The sequence below is a fragment of the Podarcis pityusensis genome (genome assembly GCF_964106645.2).
Source record: "Podarcis pityusensis genome assembly, chromosome: 17".
Lineage (NCBI taxonomy): Eukaryota > Metazoa > Chordata > Lepidosauria > Squamata > Lacertidae > Podarcis > Podarcis pityusensis.
In genome coordinates, this window is record NC_138042.1 from 32,745,239 (window position 1) to 32,762,053 (window position 16,815).

The window sequence follows — 16,815 nt, forward strand, 5'->3', positions numbered from 1 at the left end:
AATGTGACTGTGACAAATTAAAGCGTACAGAAACAGATTATCAAAAAACATAGCTGTCAACTTTCAGATTTGAAAATAAGGGATCAGCAGCCTCACCTGTCCCGGAGACAGTGTACGGAATATCTAACAATCCGGGATAGCAGCGGGAAGCAGCGGGAAACAGTGCTGAAATAAGGGAATTTCCCGCAAGAAAAGGGAAGGTTGACAGCTATGTCAAAAAAAACCTGTGACTGGCCATAGCTCCTTGCTGTGTACACTCTGTGTCAAACAAAGGTCGACTCATGTGTAATGTGTAAAAAGATCCTCAGGGTTTGTCCATACTTCTGCTTGTCCCAAGCCTACAAAGGATGGGTCCGAGTGGTTTTCTTCTTAATCTACGCTTTCTAGGCATGGGTCCAAGTGGTTTCCCCCTTTCTCTGCTCCTTTTCGACTGAAAACTCGCTCTTTAGTGATAAAACATGAATTGCTGATTGCTCCAATTGAGTGCATAAGAGTGGTTCCCCCACACCCCGCAGGGAAAGCAACAGAACAAGAGGAAATGTGGAAAATGTTGTACCAAATAATGTTGTACACAGCATTCCCCACCCCTTTCATTATAAGGCTCTCCTGTTTGTATCACAGCTGAAAACTGGAGCTTTGCGGAACAGAAATCCAAGGGGCGCTGCTACAAGGGCAGTGGGCTCAGTACTGACTCCAAAGAGTGCTCATTCCTGAGAAAATTTATCTGGGTGGGCCCATATAGTAATGTCTACTTCCACACCCTGTGCAAGCTTCATGGCCTTGCTCCACCCTGGGTTTTTTTGGGTTCTTTTGCTTGCTTCCTGCCACATCCCTACCCACAGCCTTTACTCTTGCAACTCAGCCACCCAAAGGACTCCTGTTCTCCCAAACCATTCTGCTCATTCTCATCTCTCCTTCCCCTCTGCTGTTGTTTAGACTGGATGTTCCTTCTGCTCTTGAGTAAGCCAAGTTTTGAAAACTTTCTGTAGCTCTGCAACCCCTGCTGACCTTGGTGAAGAGAGCGCGGCGGAACTGGATGCCAACATCTTGCTCCGACTCCATGTAGTAGAGGTTGAACGTCTCCTTGCAATTGACCGCCTCTCCTTTGAAGCTCTTGCAGTCCCGGATGGTGAATTTCAGCTCCACGTAGATGCGGGAAAAGGCTTCGGCTCGGAATATCCAGTTGGTCCGCAGCCAGTGGTCAGTATCGCCTTCCGAGAGGACGCTGCAGTCTTGATACATGTACATCGGAGTGCCATTTACGATCTCCTGCACCTCACTCCACTGGGGGAAAGAGAGAGAGGATGGGGGAAGAGTCATGTTAGCCGAGAGTTTTATCAGGCTGTCAAAGAAGTCATGCTTTTCACATTTCCAGGCAGGTTATGGCTGCTTCAAGCCGCTTCCTACAACCCCTTTTGGAGGGGCAGGATCCTTTCCCCCCGCAGGCCACAAGCCTATGGCTCGCAGCACCTACAACTGGCTCCCTGCCAACAGAAGGGTGTGCATCCAGCGCAACTCTCCAAGCCTTCCAGTTCTGAGGAGCTGGATTGCTAGTTACCCAGCCTGCCCTGCAGGAATCGACAAGGTCTCTTATCTATGAATCACCAGTGCTTTCCTGAATTAAGAAGTTCAGAAAGAGGAAGTTCTTCGCAGGGTGTGGGAAAGAGCATAAGGTTTATATAGGTGCATGTGGGTGGGTAAGTATATCCTCTTTGTGAATTACTGCATTAATCTAAGCACAGAAAGCAAATTTCATTGAAGAAATGAGTGTTTGTGTATGTGTGTCACGTATGTGTGTTGCAAGTTGAGGTACACAGGTTTTCAACTATCTGTATACCAAAGGCACATACTGTGTAGCATTGTTGTTTTTAATTAGAGCTATAGATTTATTAGAAAAGACAAGATCAATCCTCCTTCTTCTGGGAGAAAATTTTAGTCTAAGTATTGTGTTTAAAGCGGGCATCCATGTGGGGGGAAAATCCATTTAAAATGCAATTGCAGGCAGAAAAAGATACAACAATAACAGCACAACAGATTTATTTCCTGTGTGCCTTCTCCTTCATATTGGCTCCCACTGGAGACAAACAAGTTTATTACGAATGCTAGCATTGCCAAGCCACAGTTGTTGTCCTTGCCCGAAGGAAGAAGCTGGATTCCAGGGCTTATTGCCACTACAGATTCATATTTGTTGGTTCTGGCAACCCTGAAAAATCTGGGGGGTTGTAATTCGGGGATTACGAGACTTCTCTATTAGATCTCACTAGCCCCTCTCGTGCAAATGAAAGGAATTACTATTTAAATAGTCTGAAGAGTGTAAGGTAAATGTAGCTGTCTGCATATTACTTTGCCACAGTGATAGAAGCTGCTTCAATATAAGACAACGGGCCAAGTTACAATTTTGTATTCTTCCGAGACCTTTGAGAGAACCCTACTTCAGATTGAAGCAATCAAGCAAAGGCACTCCCTTGAAAATTACTTCTCTGGTTCTATTTCAAAAGAGCTTGTGATTTAAGACCACCACCCGCTATCAGGAATTTTGTAATTTTGGCACAGCCCCTAAAGGGTTATTTTAAAAGGGAGCATTAGGCAAATGAACTCTAAATTGTGCAATTGCTGTCTTTTGATGAACTTCTCCCTGCATGCAGAGACAACATCTGCGGTGTTTGGGGGGCCTGCTAACAGACGGATGAGCCGTGGTGACTCTGTGGAGTCACTTTTGGATATTACACCCCACTTGTCTTTCTTCCTCAATCCCAGTCTGGAGTGAGAGCACGCTGCTTCTCTTAGGTAACACAAAAGCAAGGCAAATGATACCTGATAGGGTTGATAAAGTTATGGATGACACGTCAAGGGAAGCTGGAGAAGAATTTGTTGGCAGGATAAGAAACAGATTAACCAGGTTTGTTATCCCACACAAGTCACTCAATCTGAGCTCATTTGCTTAGCTGCTTCCTGTAGAAAGAATCACCTGCCCTTAATGGCTAAGGCTGAAGCATCAGATTGATTCATATCAGGATGCGCAGCAAGGCAGGGCTCATCATCTGGCAGCAGAGCACATCCTGCACATATAGATGGCGCCAGATGAAATCACAGGTATTTCTAAGTATAGCCTTTCAGGTCGGAAGGCTGGGAAAAAAGTGTGCAGCACACCTTGGATTTACAAAGTGCCTTTTCCAGGAATTGGATTTAACGATCATTTCCAGGAAAAGGATTTAATATATTTATTGTTTATTTTTATTTAAAGTATTTTTAATAGCATCCTCCAATAAAATTCCCAGGACAGTTTACAAGAATGAATGAAAGAACTGAACTGTAGACACAATGGGATATAGTAGGCTTATAAAACTTATAAAAGCGGCACAAAACAATACTCAATATTAAAATCTGATGGTAAAATAAAAAGGCATTTGCTAGACACAAAAGAGACAAGAAGGAAGATGCCAAGCAAGTTTTTCTGGGCATATCTTTCCATAACTGGGCCACCAAAACTCAGTAGCCCATCTAAGAGCCATTCATCTCTACTCAGATGGCAGGGGCACCCATAGGAGAACCTAGATTGAAGTCCTTAGTGCAGGACAGTGGTTCTCAAACTTTTTATCTGGGCCACACTTTCAGATTAAAAATTTGCTCGTGCCAGAGAAAATTTTTTTACTGATAGGAAATACATTGAAAAACAAAAAGAAACAATTCCCAGCAGTGCTTGACTTATAACACAGAACTCATCAGGCCTCAACAATTCACCTAACAGCTCAGGACCAGACAGAATTATGGACATTTCCATAGACTGATCTATTTCCGTAGAATAGCGGGTATGAGTGATTTTTTTTTCTTCAAAGTGTTTTGCAAACATGTCATATCAGAGAGCCTCAGAGGGTTCCTTAACATCAACAGATGGACCAGATTCCAAAAGCTTAGCTGGGGCTTCTGCAATGCAGTAGGATCAGAGTGTGGTTAAGACTCATGAATTTCCCTAGCAGAAATCTCACCCCGGTCATTCTCTTAGGTCCTGCTTTGAGGCTTCCCACATGCATCTGGTTGGTCAAATGTGAGACAGGATGCCCAACCAGATGGACCACTTGGTCTTATGTTCTAAATCTTTAAAAAACTGAGTGGCCTTAGACAGCTACTCATCTACAGTAATGCAAGTACAGAACTGCCCGCCTTACAGTGCTAAGAATTTCCTAGGTGATGTTTTTGAATTTGAATACTCTCTCTGCATAAGCATAATGATGCTTTCCTGTAAGTGATAGTTATCCTTTCAAGTGCAGTCATAACTAGGGCTGCAAGCTGCAATTCATTTAATCAAGAGATTAATCAATTAGCTGCTTGATCAGTGGGAGCCAATTTCAATTGACGAGGGAAATTTTAATTGATGGATCTGCAGGTTTTAGGAACATATCTCTTGTCGTGTCACGCCCTCCACTTCTTTTGAGGCCCCTCTTGTGTTACTGTAAAAGGGAATGAGAATTAAAAATGTAAAGATGACCCTTCTAATAGTGAGATTTTATTAATTAAATTGCTAGTTATTTTACATTTCGTTCAATGTCTCAAAAGGCTCCTACACTGAAATAGTGGCAATATGCATGCTTAAAAAAAATTAAACATAACTGATGAATCATTTATTAATTTTAAATCAACCAAATATTATTTGATTGGTTGACAACATTAGTAATAACTGCAAAGGTGCACAAAAGAGTTAATATGTGTCTTATGGATCATGCATATGAAGACCACATCCTGTTACTATTTATTTACAGTATCTAGAATTCCAACAACTAAAAACAATTACTACTGGGTGTTAATGTAAACACTGCTTATGCTCTATCACTGTCTCCAACAGTGGCCTAGCAGACGTCCTTGGAAAGCACAAAAGCAGAGCATGAAAAGGAAATTATTGGAATTATTGATGAATGCCATAAGAAGTGATATTAAAATAAAAGGTATCTCATTAGGGGGATTTACGAATCATGTCATAAGGAAATCATTATATAAAACAAGGACAAACTATAAGGATCTTCTAGAACCGAAAACACCATGGTGGGCATCACCTCTAGAAGCAATTACAATAAAAAAGAAAAATATGGAATTAGAATGGGCCACATATAAAGATCTGATCAGGGGGAAAGACAATAAATTGGAAATTAAAGATTATGAGGAAATTAAACAACACCTTACGGGTCGGATCCAATACCATCAATTGCATGAAATGTTCAGGACAGATAAGAAAAAAGGTTTCTCAAACAAACCTTCATTATTAGAAAAAGTGTTATTACAAAAGAAAACCAAGGTAATATCAAAAATGTATGATACATTATTGGAGTGGGAGGTCAAAGATGAACAGGTCAAGGAGATAATGATCAAGTGGGCTTTAGATATTGGGAAAACCATTAACTTAACAGCATGGGAAGAACTATGGAGAAAGAACTGGAAATTTACAGCCTGTGAAGTATTGAGGGAAAACCTAATTGAGATGTTTTATAGATGGTACTTAACACCTCCCAAAGTAGCTAAAAAGTGTAAGACAAAAACAAATCTGTGCTGGAGGTGTGGTAAAACAGAGGGGACATTTATACATGTTTGGTGGACCTGTGAAAAAATCAAAAGCTTCTGGAACACAGTGTATGATGAGCTTAAAAAAATGTTTAAGTATAACTTTATGAAAAATACAGAAGCCTTTCTACTAGGGATAACGGACACAGGTATAGCAAGAGAAGATCAGAAAATATTCCTCTATGCCACAGAAGCGGCAAGGATCCTAATTGCTAAAAACTGGAAAAAAGAAACTGTGCCAACAAAAAAGGAATGGCAAGATAAACTCTTAGAGTATATTGAACTGGCTAGATTAACAGAGGCAATTAGAGGTCACACTAGACAAGAGTTTCAAAAAGCATGGGGAAAATGCAGAGAATACTTCACAAAACAGTGCCCTAAAATACATACCTGGACTTGTTTCAATTAATGTCTGCAGGAGACTTTGTGGATATTTAAGTTATAATTGGAAAAATCTTAATAATTATTCATAAAGGAAACAGTTTCTAATAAGTAAATAAGGAGGCCAGATACAGGATAAAGGAAGTCATTTATTTGGTTGTTTGTATTGTTGTATGTTATGCTCAAAGGGACGCGGGTGGCGCTGTGGGTTAAACCACAGAGCCGAGGGCTTGCCGAACAGAAGGTCGGCGGTTCGAATCCCCGCAATGGGGTGAGCTCCCATTGCTCGGTCCCTGCTCCTGTCAACCTAGCAATTCAAAAGCACGTCAAAGTGCAAGTAGATAAATAGGTACCGCTCCGGCGGGAAGGTAAACGGCGTTTCCGTGCGCTGCTCTGGTTCGCCAGAAGCGGCTTAGTCATGCTGGCCACATGACCCGGAAGCTGTACGCCGGATCCCTCGGCCAATAAAGCGAGATGAGTGCCGCAACCCCAGAGTCGGTCACGACTGGACCTAATGGTCAGGGGTCCCTTTACCTTTATAGTGCGCTGTAGGGTTCTATCTAGATTTCTTTTTCTTTCCCTGCACCTGGGGACAGGTACAGTGGATATAAATATCTCCATTCCAACATTCCCTGTTAACTGGTATTCCAAAGTAGAGTGCTTCTGAACATAGCTGACACATGAGTTAAGACATTAGCAGAATCCACAACCTATATGGAAGCTAATGATGTGGAATGAAACCACACTAGAGGAGGAATGTAGAACAAGCCCCCTCACCCCCCCCATTTTAATTAGGAATCTGAGATTGCTAAGCAATCATCTCAGGTCCTTAGAGCCTGCCAAATTGCATCGCACTCCTTGTTGATTTGGTGACCTGCCCGGAATACAGTGGGTGAGGCTTGGCTTGCTTACTTTGAACTTCCAGCCTTTCCTGCTTCTCAAGTGTACAGCAGATGCAAGCCAAGCCTGCTGAGCTATTAAAGTCTGGAGTATCTAAATTGAATAATGCATGTCCCGAAAACATGCAGGGCCATTAAACTGGTAAGTTACAGTGATGACAAAGTAATAACCCCGGCTAGTCAATCTCTTGACTTATCTACATAGCTGTTATCCTGTCCCTAAAACACCATCATCTGGCACACACAACACTGTCTGCAAATGCTGAAGTAGTTACTCCTGACTTGGTGGAGACACGTTTTCTGCTTCTCAATATTTTGGTTCAAGCCCCCGGGTGGGATCCTCTGCCAGAAGGAAAGAAGCTGCATGGGGAGTCCACAGCTGTGTGCCAGAGAGCACACTTTGTATACATAAGAACTGGTGTGGTGAAGCGATTACAGATTCAAACCCAATTTCAAATCTATACTCAGCTAGGAAGCTTTGCCCAGCCACTGTCTCTTGGCTTAATCCATTTCACAGGATTGTTGAGAAAATAAAACAGGGCTGGAGGAGAGCCATGAAACTCACTCTGTTCTCCTTGGGGGACAGGGCGGGATTAAAATGTACAAAGATCCCATGTTCAAACCCTGGCAGTTCCAGTCAAGAAGGATCTCGACTAGCGGTCCAGAGAATGAGCTCTTGCCCTGAAGACTTAAGAGAGATGCAACTAAAGGCTGCATTGATCCTTGGCCTACACTCTGGGGACTGCCTACCAGAAATCGATGTAGCCAGGGCTTTTTTCCAGCTAGAATTCTCCTAAATTCAGTTCCAGCACCTCTCAGGTGGGCACCATTGCCAATATAAGAGAACAAGGGAGGCATTCATGGTGAGTCCTAGCACCTCTTTTCCTCAAAAAACAGCAATGAGTGTGGCAAAAAGTGTGTGTGAACACCCCACCTTCTTGCACACAAGCATGTTCCGGTACACGCCTCCTCCTCAGGTGATCTGTGTCATCATCCCCTTTCCCACTCATCAAAGGATATATGAATAGGGGGTGGGCGATTTGCATCTCTATCAGGGTGCTGGGTTGTTAAACATCTCTGCCCATTCCTGAGCTGTGCCTCTTTAATTTTTTGTTGTTTCTCTTAAAGGTAAAGGTAAAAGGACCCCTTACCATTAGGTCCAGTCATGGCCGACTCTGGGGTTGCGGCGCTCATCTCACTTTATTGGCCGAGGGAGCCGGCATACAGCTTCCGGGTCATGTGGCCAGAATGACTAAGCCGCTTCTGGCGAACCAGAGCAGCGCACGGAAACGCCGTTTACCTTCCCGCCAGAGTGGTACCTATTTATCTACTTGCACTTTGACGTGCTTTCGAACTGTTAGGTTGGCAGGAGAAGGCACCGAGCAATGGGAGCTCACCCCGTTGCGGGGATTCAAACCGCCGACCTTCTGATCGGCAAGTCGTAGGCTCTGTGGTTTAACCTACAGCGCCACCCGCGTCCCTCGTTGTTTCTCTTAGCATAGGGTAAATTGGTAAGACAGGGGCGGAGGGCAGAAAAAATTGCTTTGAGGGGCTGAATCAGGTCCCCTGACTGGGGGTTAGCCACCCCTGCAGTAGGAGCAGGATTCTGACCACTGGGGCTGGTGGGGTGGAGGGCAGGGCAGCCAACTGCAGGTAGAGATAGTGGTAGCTGGAAGTCACAATTGGCAGAGCAATTACACAGACACAGAGTTTAAGCAGAGAGGGAGAGATTGGGGAAACAGAGGTTATGGAGAAAAAGACTAATGGGTCTGGGGGAGTGCTGTGCTGCAATAAAGGAAGCCCTTTTTTTATCAGCACAGAAACCAAAACATCTCATCCTTCTCCTTCTTTAAACTAAAACAACACAACCTGATTGCTCCTTCTGTAGCTTCCCTCTGTCTCTCTCCCAATAGAACAGCAATGTGGCTGGTTTAGAGCATCCCGAATACATGCTGATTGGGCCCAAGACCGCCAACAAGAATAAAATGAGGGAGAATATCCTAAATACTTGCCATGGATTAGTCTTGGGTGTTGATCTAGAACTAACCACTTGCTGGAACTTCAGCAAGCACCTATGTGCTGCTGATTAGCTAGGTGTTTGCAAACTCATTAAATAAGGTTATCTGAAGGACCAGTAAGTCTTTGTCATCGTACTTGAACCACCCCTTTTTATATAGGAAATTGCTTCCAAAAAAATAAGGATTTTCTTATGCTCAAAGTATCTGGATGGGACAGCCACAACTGTACATTATGGGCAGGCATCTAAGAGTGTTGGGAGTTTGGACTCCACACACATACACACATCAAACACTCAAATTATTAATACAGTATCTGTACAGCACAATCACTGTACATGAGGCTCTACTACAGAATAATAGAGCAAACAAACATGAAGAAATATTGAAGCACGCCTATAATTTCAAAGGATGAGTGACTGTATTAAAACAAACAAACAAATGGAATGGTGCCTTTAGAAATTCCACAGAAATTTCCTGTAGGAGAAAACTATTTAAGTCAATTACCAATTGCTAAATATAAAATTTGCAAAAGAGATGATGACTGTGTTATGTTTGGCAGAAGCTAGACTGAGAAAATGCATCTCTTCTACTGTAGGTGAATCATCTTCAGATGAGACTAAATTAAACATTGTCATGTTCTAGCCCAAACCTGTTTACCTGTTTTGGCAGCTGTGAATTTCCCCCATGTCAATCTTGGGCCTCCACAAAGCACCCTAAATGTACCCTTATCCCAAACCTTACAGGCGTACCCTCTGCCTGGAGTCAGAGATCTCACAAATCAAAGCACTTATCCACTTGATGATAAACAGATGTTACTTTAATAGTGTGATTAGTAACCATGGCTGTTGTTTTTTTAAAAAATTAAATATTAGGTATTTGCAGGAGTGGGTGGTTTATTGTGACTGCAGCACATGAGGAGAGGCAGTTTAAACTAAAAAAAAAATTGCCCCATTCCCATGCACCAATTAGACACGGGGGGGGGGGTTTGATTCCCATTGGTATCAATGGGATTTCTGCGTGTGTGTGCGTGTGCGTGTGTGTATTTGGAAATAAGTGTTTCCTGAGGTCATATGTAGATCTCAATGAACTTTGAATAATTGGCAAGAATTTGACTATTTGTGCAGAAAGCTTTATCTGTGGCCAGGAAGGTGGAGGGAGGAATGCAATGAAAGATAGGTGTGTCCCCCGCCTTTTTGCGAAGAGGAGCTGGAACAGAGTTGTGGAGCGAGAGAAGATTAGGAATAGTCTTCCCCACTTTTGGGGAGGGTGACAAGAGCACATTTTGGTTGCACAGCATAGTGGCAAAGAAGGCAAGTTCTAGGCAATTTGGGCAGAGAATGTGGCTCTGGAATCTATTCTCCCTAACTTGAAGGGTACAGGATGCAGTTTCAGTGATGAGGTAAAAGGCACTTTGCATATCCTCAAAGACAAATTTTAAGTCCCACTGATTTTAGTAGGTCTAAGCGTGACTAAATTATGACTAAACACAACTAAATACTTGTGATGCTTGTTCTCTCTTAGCCGGATTGAACCCAGCAGCCAAGGTTGGAATTCCTACATGGTCTGTGCATGTGCAGAGTTCAAATTTCAGCAAATCTTTTATACCATTAAAAGTGTTGCATCTTTTGGCTAAATTACCATTTGAATAAAGGAAGGGAAGGGTAAGGAGTACCGTATTTTTTGCTCGATAAGACTCACTTTTTCCTTCCTAAAAAGTAAGGGGAAATGTGTGTGCGTCTTATGGAGCGAAGGCAGGCTGTGCAGCTATCCCAGAAGCCAGAACAGCAAGAGGGATCGCTGCTTTCGCTGCACAGTGATCCCTCTTGCTGTTCTGGCTTCTGGGATTCAGAATATTTTTTTTCTTGTTTTCCTCCTCCAAAAACTAGGTGCGTCTTATGGTCTGGTGCATCTTATAGAGCAAAAAATACGGTGAGTTTCTGTTAACTCAGTTCTAAGGGATCATGTTTCCTGCAGCCCAGCCAAAGGGAGTACTGCTTTCTTTGTGTACAGGAAATTGGGATGCAGGTCTCTACAGTGGTACCTCGGGTTACATACGCTTCAGGTTACATACGCTTCAGGTTACAGACTCTGCTAACCCAGAAATATTACCTCGGGTTAAGAACTTTGCTTCAGGATAAGAACAGGAATCGTGCTCCAGCTGAGCAGCAGCAGGAGGAGGCCCCATTAGCTAAAGTGGTGCTTCAGGTTAAGAACAGTTTCAGGTTAAGAACGGACCTCCGGAACGAATTAAGTACTTAACCCAAGATACCACTGTATTAAAAAATTCGGGCTATCATTATTTTGTGTGCTCCCCCTCTGGTCATTCGCGGAACATTTCACAAGGTAAAGGGACCCCTGACCATTAGCTCCAGTCATGACCAACTCTGGGGTTGCGGTGCTTATCTCGCTTTATTCGCCGAGGGAGCCGGCGTACAGCTTCCGGGTCATGTGGCCAGCATGACTAAGCTACTTCTGGTGAAACGGGAGCAGCGCATGGAAACGCCGTTTACCTTCCCGCCGGAGCGGTACCTATTTATCTACTTGCACTTTGACGTGCTTTCGAACTGCTAGGTTGGCAGGAGCAGGGACCGAGCAACGGGAGCTCACCCTGTCACGGGGATTCGAACTGCCGACCTTCTGATCAGCAAGTCCTAGGCTCTATGGTTTAACCCACAGCGCCATCCGCGTCCTTAATTCCTTAAGCAATTCCTTAATTAATTAATTTTAAAAAATATCTAGTTGTGTCCTACCTAGTGCATCACAGGACCGAAATAACTTCTGTAGAATTCTACACCAGTCCCTTTCTCCCAGGCAGCTGCACAAAGCTGTGCCTTCCTCAAGGATGCCTCCTGGAGCTACTAAGGCCCACTGTTCTTTGCAAAAATGAAGCAAGGGGGCAAACAAACCCACTTAGAGCACTTCCCCCCGTCCCATGCACACATTGCACAGACAACCATTCTAGTCTGCTTGCTCTTTTTGCAGGCGGATTCCTAAGGAGTTATCCAAAGCTTGCCAAAATGACTTTGTGGCACCCACACTGCAGTTGCTCTTGTTGCTCTCCAAAGTAAAGAGGTGAGTAAGGTGAATGAGACAAAAGGAGGTAATGACTGCCCTTACATGCAAAGCAAGCAAAGTTAGTTGAAGCTGTAATTGCGTGAGTCACAGGCTGCATTCGTGTTTGGGGATGACATGTTCCTCTCTGTACAAAGGGAGCTGCGATGGATCACCTGAAACAAGCCTCTGTGGGATTGCCCTCATGATGGTACATGTCGCCCAAATGCGGGTATTCTTGCCGAGTCTGTCACCTATAAACCTCTTTTGTATTGAGCCAAGCCATGCAATCTGCAGCTTGACATGACAAATCCTTTGCTGTTGACTGTACTTCAGATTGCAAGTGAGAGGTTGACTATTTGAGCGCTCCCACACATTAAAACAAAACAACTCTCCAGACATATAAAACTAGTGTGTCAGGGAGAGCATTCTCGCCCACCTTCTTGCGTGAGCAACAGCTTTTGTTATGAGGGATTAAAAATAAAATAAAACAGAAATGGGGAACTTTTGAAACATTCAGTTCCTCATCTGCAATCTGAAATGTGGCAGCCTGGAAACTGATGCAACATGGGAGGCAGCTGCACATGTGTCTCTTAGTGTGGTGGCCTCTGTTCACATTACACTTCCTTCGTATGTCCTGGGATATCCTTACCACCAACTCAGATACCATTGGTGAACATGCGGAGTTAAGATTTTTTGCTCCAACATGCATCAGTATACATTTCTTTACACTGAACCACAACTGCAATTTTAATGCCCACTCATCCACAAAAAAGATATTTTGAGCTACTCTTCCACAATCCTTTTTTGTTTTGTTTTTACCACTCTAAATAATTTGGTGTCATCAGTAAAGTTAGGCACTTCACTGCACATTATTAAATCCAGATAATTTATGAGCAAATTAGAAAACACGGGTCCCATGGGGCCTCACTTTTTATATCTCTCCATTGTGAGAATGGGCATTTATTCCCACTTTCTGCTTTCTGTTCTTTAATCTGTTACCGATCCACAAGAGGACCTGTCCTCTTATCCCATGGCTGCTAAGTTTACTCAGGAGTCTTTGCTGAGGAATTTTAGCCGAAGCTTTTTGAAAGTCCAAGTAGACAATTTCTACAGGATCACTGTTGTCCATGTGGTTAATGACACTTTCAGAGAATTGTAAAAGGTCAGTCAGGCTTTCCAGAAGCTTTGTTGATTTTTCTATTGCAAGATTCGTCCTTGATAATTTACCTTTAATCATGCTTTCCACCAGTTTACGCAGAACAACTTGTAAACCAGATGAACATTTATTAAGAAACAACATTAGTGATAACTGTTAAGAACTAACGTTGGAAGGAGAGAAGCCAAATCTGTCTCTGTGGATCGCTGACTTCAGGGAAAACAATGATATATTAAAGTGCAACCCTGCGAAAGTACCAGGTGTCCTCATACTTGGTTACATTGGCAAGAGCTGCGTCTCAGTTGTATGTACTTTGCCTATATATGGTCCTGGTACAACTTCTGACACCCCCAGTTGAACCAGTAGGGATTACTATTATTTATGAGATTTCCTACCCACCCTCCCCATTCCAGGGTGGGTTACATCAATGTAAACATATAGTATTAAAATAGTTTAAATAATATACAATCGAAAGAACAGGGTGCGTCCTAAAAACATATATATCAAGTATCAAGAGTCAAGGTAGAGGTGTGTCATCAGCATATGACTAAACCTACACAATGAACGTGCCTGATTTTTCCTCTGTGGGGAGGGATTTCCACAGCTTAGTGGCTGCCATAAATAATGCGCTGTCCTGGCTGCCATCCCTCCAAGCCAACTTCTGAAGGTGGTGAAAGTACCAGGAGGGCCTCCTCTGCCTATACAAGGCTGGGTAATACCACTCTCCCTGGCAGGGTTGACAGACTGGGATACAGAGATCCTGCCTGATTGTGTGAAATGTCCAAAGCAGTGAAAGAGAATGCATTCATTGAGTCTCCAGTCCCTTCACCCTCTTTCACCTTCCCTAATGTAGCAGTCAGGATTCCTGCTTCCCTGAAAGCAGCAGATCAAGAAGAAGTGACTAGTGGAAGATCAGTCAGGTACAATGGCTGAATCCACACCTGTTCCCCATGAATTCTTAAAGGAATGGGCACTATCTCTAGGTTGTAATCTGGCAACCCTTGTGTCTTCATGTCCCAGGTACCAGTGGAGGTTTATATGGGTCCAGCTGAGATAGAGCAGTTGGGTGACTGCAGGAGCCAGGGCCCAGGAACCCAGCTGATAGGGAACCAGTAAGCCCTGGCAAAAGCTGAGAAGGCAGGAACAAGAACCTTCTACTGTCAAAGGAATACCAGTTGCTGGAAACTGCAGGAACAGAGTGCTGTCTTCTTCTGGGCTTCCCATCTGGTTGGCCACTGTGGGAACAGGATGCTGGACTCAACTGGCCAGAGCCATCAGGCTCTTATTACATTCTCCCAAAAGGTTCCCATTGCAATTCGAAGGGAGGACCAGAAGTTTCTGAGGAAGCAAAGGCTTCGGGCAGCCAGGCTAACAAGGACTGAACATGTAGTGCTAGTTACAAGAGGGTGCTTGCAGGCCTTGCCTAAAAGCCTAAGATTGCAGAACCACCATCCTGACACCCATGTCACTCTGACTTATCTGGACCTGAGCTGGGGCAGGGTGGCAGCAAAGTTGAGGCTGAGAAGTTGCACTGACATCTGCGCCGCTGCTAATCTGGCACTTCCATCAGTACAGCCATGCAACCATGACCCCACTACTGCTTCGCTTCCCCCCTGGTAGGCAGCAGCTTCAGAGTTTCACCCCCCCCCATGTGCTACAACTCAAAACAGGGCCAGCACCAAAGGAGGGGGGCCATTTATAAGACCCCTCCAGGACCCATTCCTCCCCTTCATCACTGCAGCCTTCTTGTTCACGCACCGCTTGCTCAGGGTCAGGCAATGTTGGTGGTGAGAAGTCTTAGAACTTATGCGCAGCTTAACATGTAAGCTTGGAGTCTGAATTGCGGTGAGATTGTTATGTGCACAAAGGTGTAAAGATATAGTCCTACTACATACTATGGAGGAATGGCTGATAATGTTAGACTCAGCTGAGATGGCAAAGTTAATGTGTCTAATTAGAGAAAAACAATTATTGTCATTTTTTAAAGGATTGAAATCTTCTTATGGACTTTTTGCGTGAAAGGGATTTGAAGAGGGGGAAAATATTGGCTTATAGAAAATAGAATGGTTGAATGTTAATGAGTGGTACTATATTTAGCTGACAGAGAACTGGGAGTGTTTTTATCTTTTCCCATTTTTTTCTCTTTTTTCTTTTCTTTTCCCCTTCTCTTCTCTTTTGCTCTTTTTTTAGATTAGATTTTAAAAGTGTAGTATAAAAAAATACTCTGTATTGGGTGTAAACTTTTGTATGTATTTTGATAAGTATCAATAAAAATAGACCTAAAAAAGGGATTTGAACTGAGTACTGAATGGTTGCTGGATAATCACACCTAGCCCTTGGCTATAACTGAGACTCTGCGTTCAGGAAAATAAAAAAGCTAACTTTATTAAAGGAAAGACATATTTGATAGGAAAGTTCCTAGTTCTAACAATGAGCCATGCCTGCCCTTTGGTATCAGCAGAAGACACACACAGAGATGTATCTTCTCCCAAGGCTAGGAGGAAGAAGGAAATATGCAACTCTGAAAGTATCAGCCTAGCACCTGAAGCAAGGTCAGCACAGGTTAAAGGACAGTCTAGGGAAGTTCCTCTCTTATGCTACTTTATCCAGTGCAGACCCACAAGTCTTCGGTACCAGCTGAGTTGCATCCCAACATCTCCAACAACAACAACAAGGAGCAGTAGACGCCATTGCCAATGCCAGTTTGCTCACCAGCAAGCAAGTGGGTGGCGCTGTGGCTTAAACCACAGAGCCTAGGACTTGCCAATCAGAAGGTCGGCGGTTTGAATCCCTGCGACGGGGTGAGCTCCCGTTGTTCGGTCCCTACTCCTGCCAACCTAGCAGTTTGAAAGCACGTCAAAATGCAAGTAGATAAATAGGTACAACTCCGGCGGGATGGTAAACGGCGTTTCTGTGCTCTGCTCTGGTTCGCCAGAAGCGGCTTAGTCCTGCTGGCCACATGACCCGGAAGCTGTACGCCGGCTCCCTCGGCCAATAAAGCGAGATGAGCACCGCAACCCCAGAGTTGGTCAGAACTGGACCTAATGGTCAGGGGTCCCTTTACCTTTAAGCAAGTGGGTAGTAGCAATCATGAGGAAAAGGAGCTGCAGTAGTTGGTGACAATGGTGGTGAAGAGGTAGACTCACTGAGGGAGGACTAACTGAAGGAGGGGTGCCCAGGAAAGGTGTCTTATTACTGCCCAAGGGTCTTCCATGCATGCAGACTGCACCCAACAGGAATAAAACCTGCATTGTACAAAATAGACATTTTCAATACAGATGCCTCGGTTCCACCTTCTGTTCCACACCAACCATGAGCAGAGGCACAGAAGACCTTTAAGCCTTGTGTACAAAACACTTTTAGATAAGCAATCCAAGGCCGACACTTAAGACTATCTGATAATGAGGGCAGGAGATGTACCCTGTGTCCACAAAAAACATAAACTCCTTGCTAAAATCCTTACACCATAATGTGCTGCTTTGGGCGAGCGCCGCTATTGAGCAATGACTGTGAAAACGGTGTTCAAAGGGTCACAGAGTTCATTGCCACCCAAGGGAAACATCTGCATTAAATTCCTTTCCACAGCATCAGGTGGCCAGTCTGACTACTTATCAAGAACACCACCAGCCTCAAATCTCAGTGGGACATGAAACTTGATTCTGTTTACGAATTTGAAAATTTCACAAATTTGAATTCTGTACTAAAGTTTGGCACCGCTCCATTAGAGCAATCTTAGCTAAGATCAAAGAAGCCACTT

At 43.8% G+C, this 16,815-nt stretch overlaps 1 protein-coding gene across 2 annotated transcripts in view; it reads right to left on the reverse strand.

Moving 5' to 3' along the window:
• EPHA1 (EPH receptor A1) overlaps nt 1–16,815 on the reverse strand; it is a 79,888-nt gene that overhangs the window by 37,936 nt on the left and 25,137 nt on the right. For both annotated transcript variants that reach the window (XM_080986726.1, XM_080986727.1), the window contains exon 3: nt 1,009–1,284. In XM_080986726.1, the coding sequence (XP_080842852.1) occupies nt 1,009–1,284 (276 nt within the window). The remainder of the gene's footprint in view (nt 1–1,008; nt 1,285–16,815) is intronic.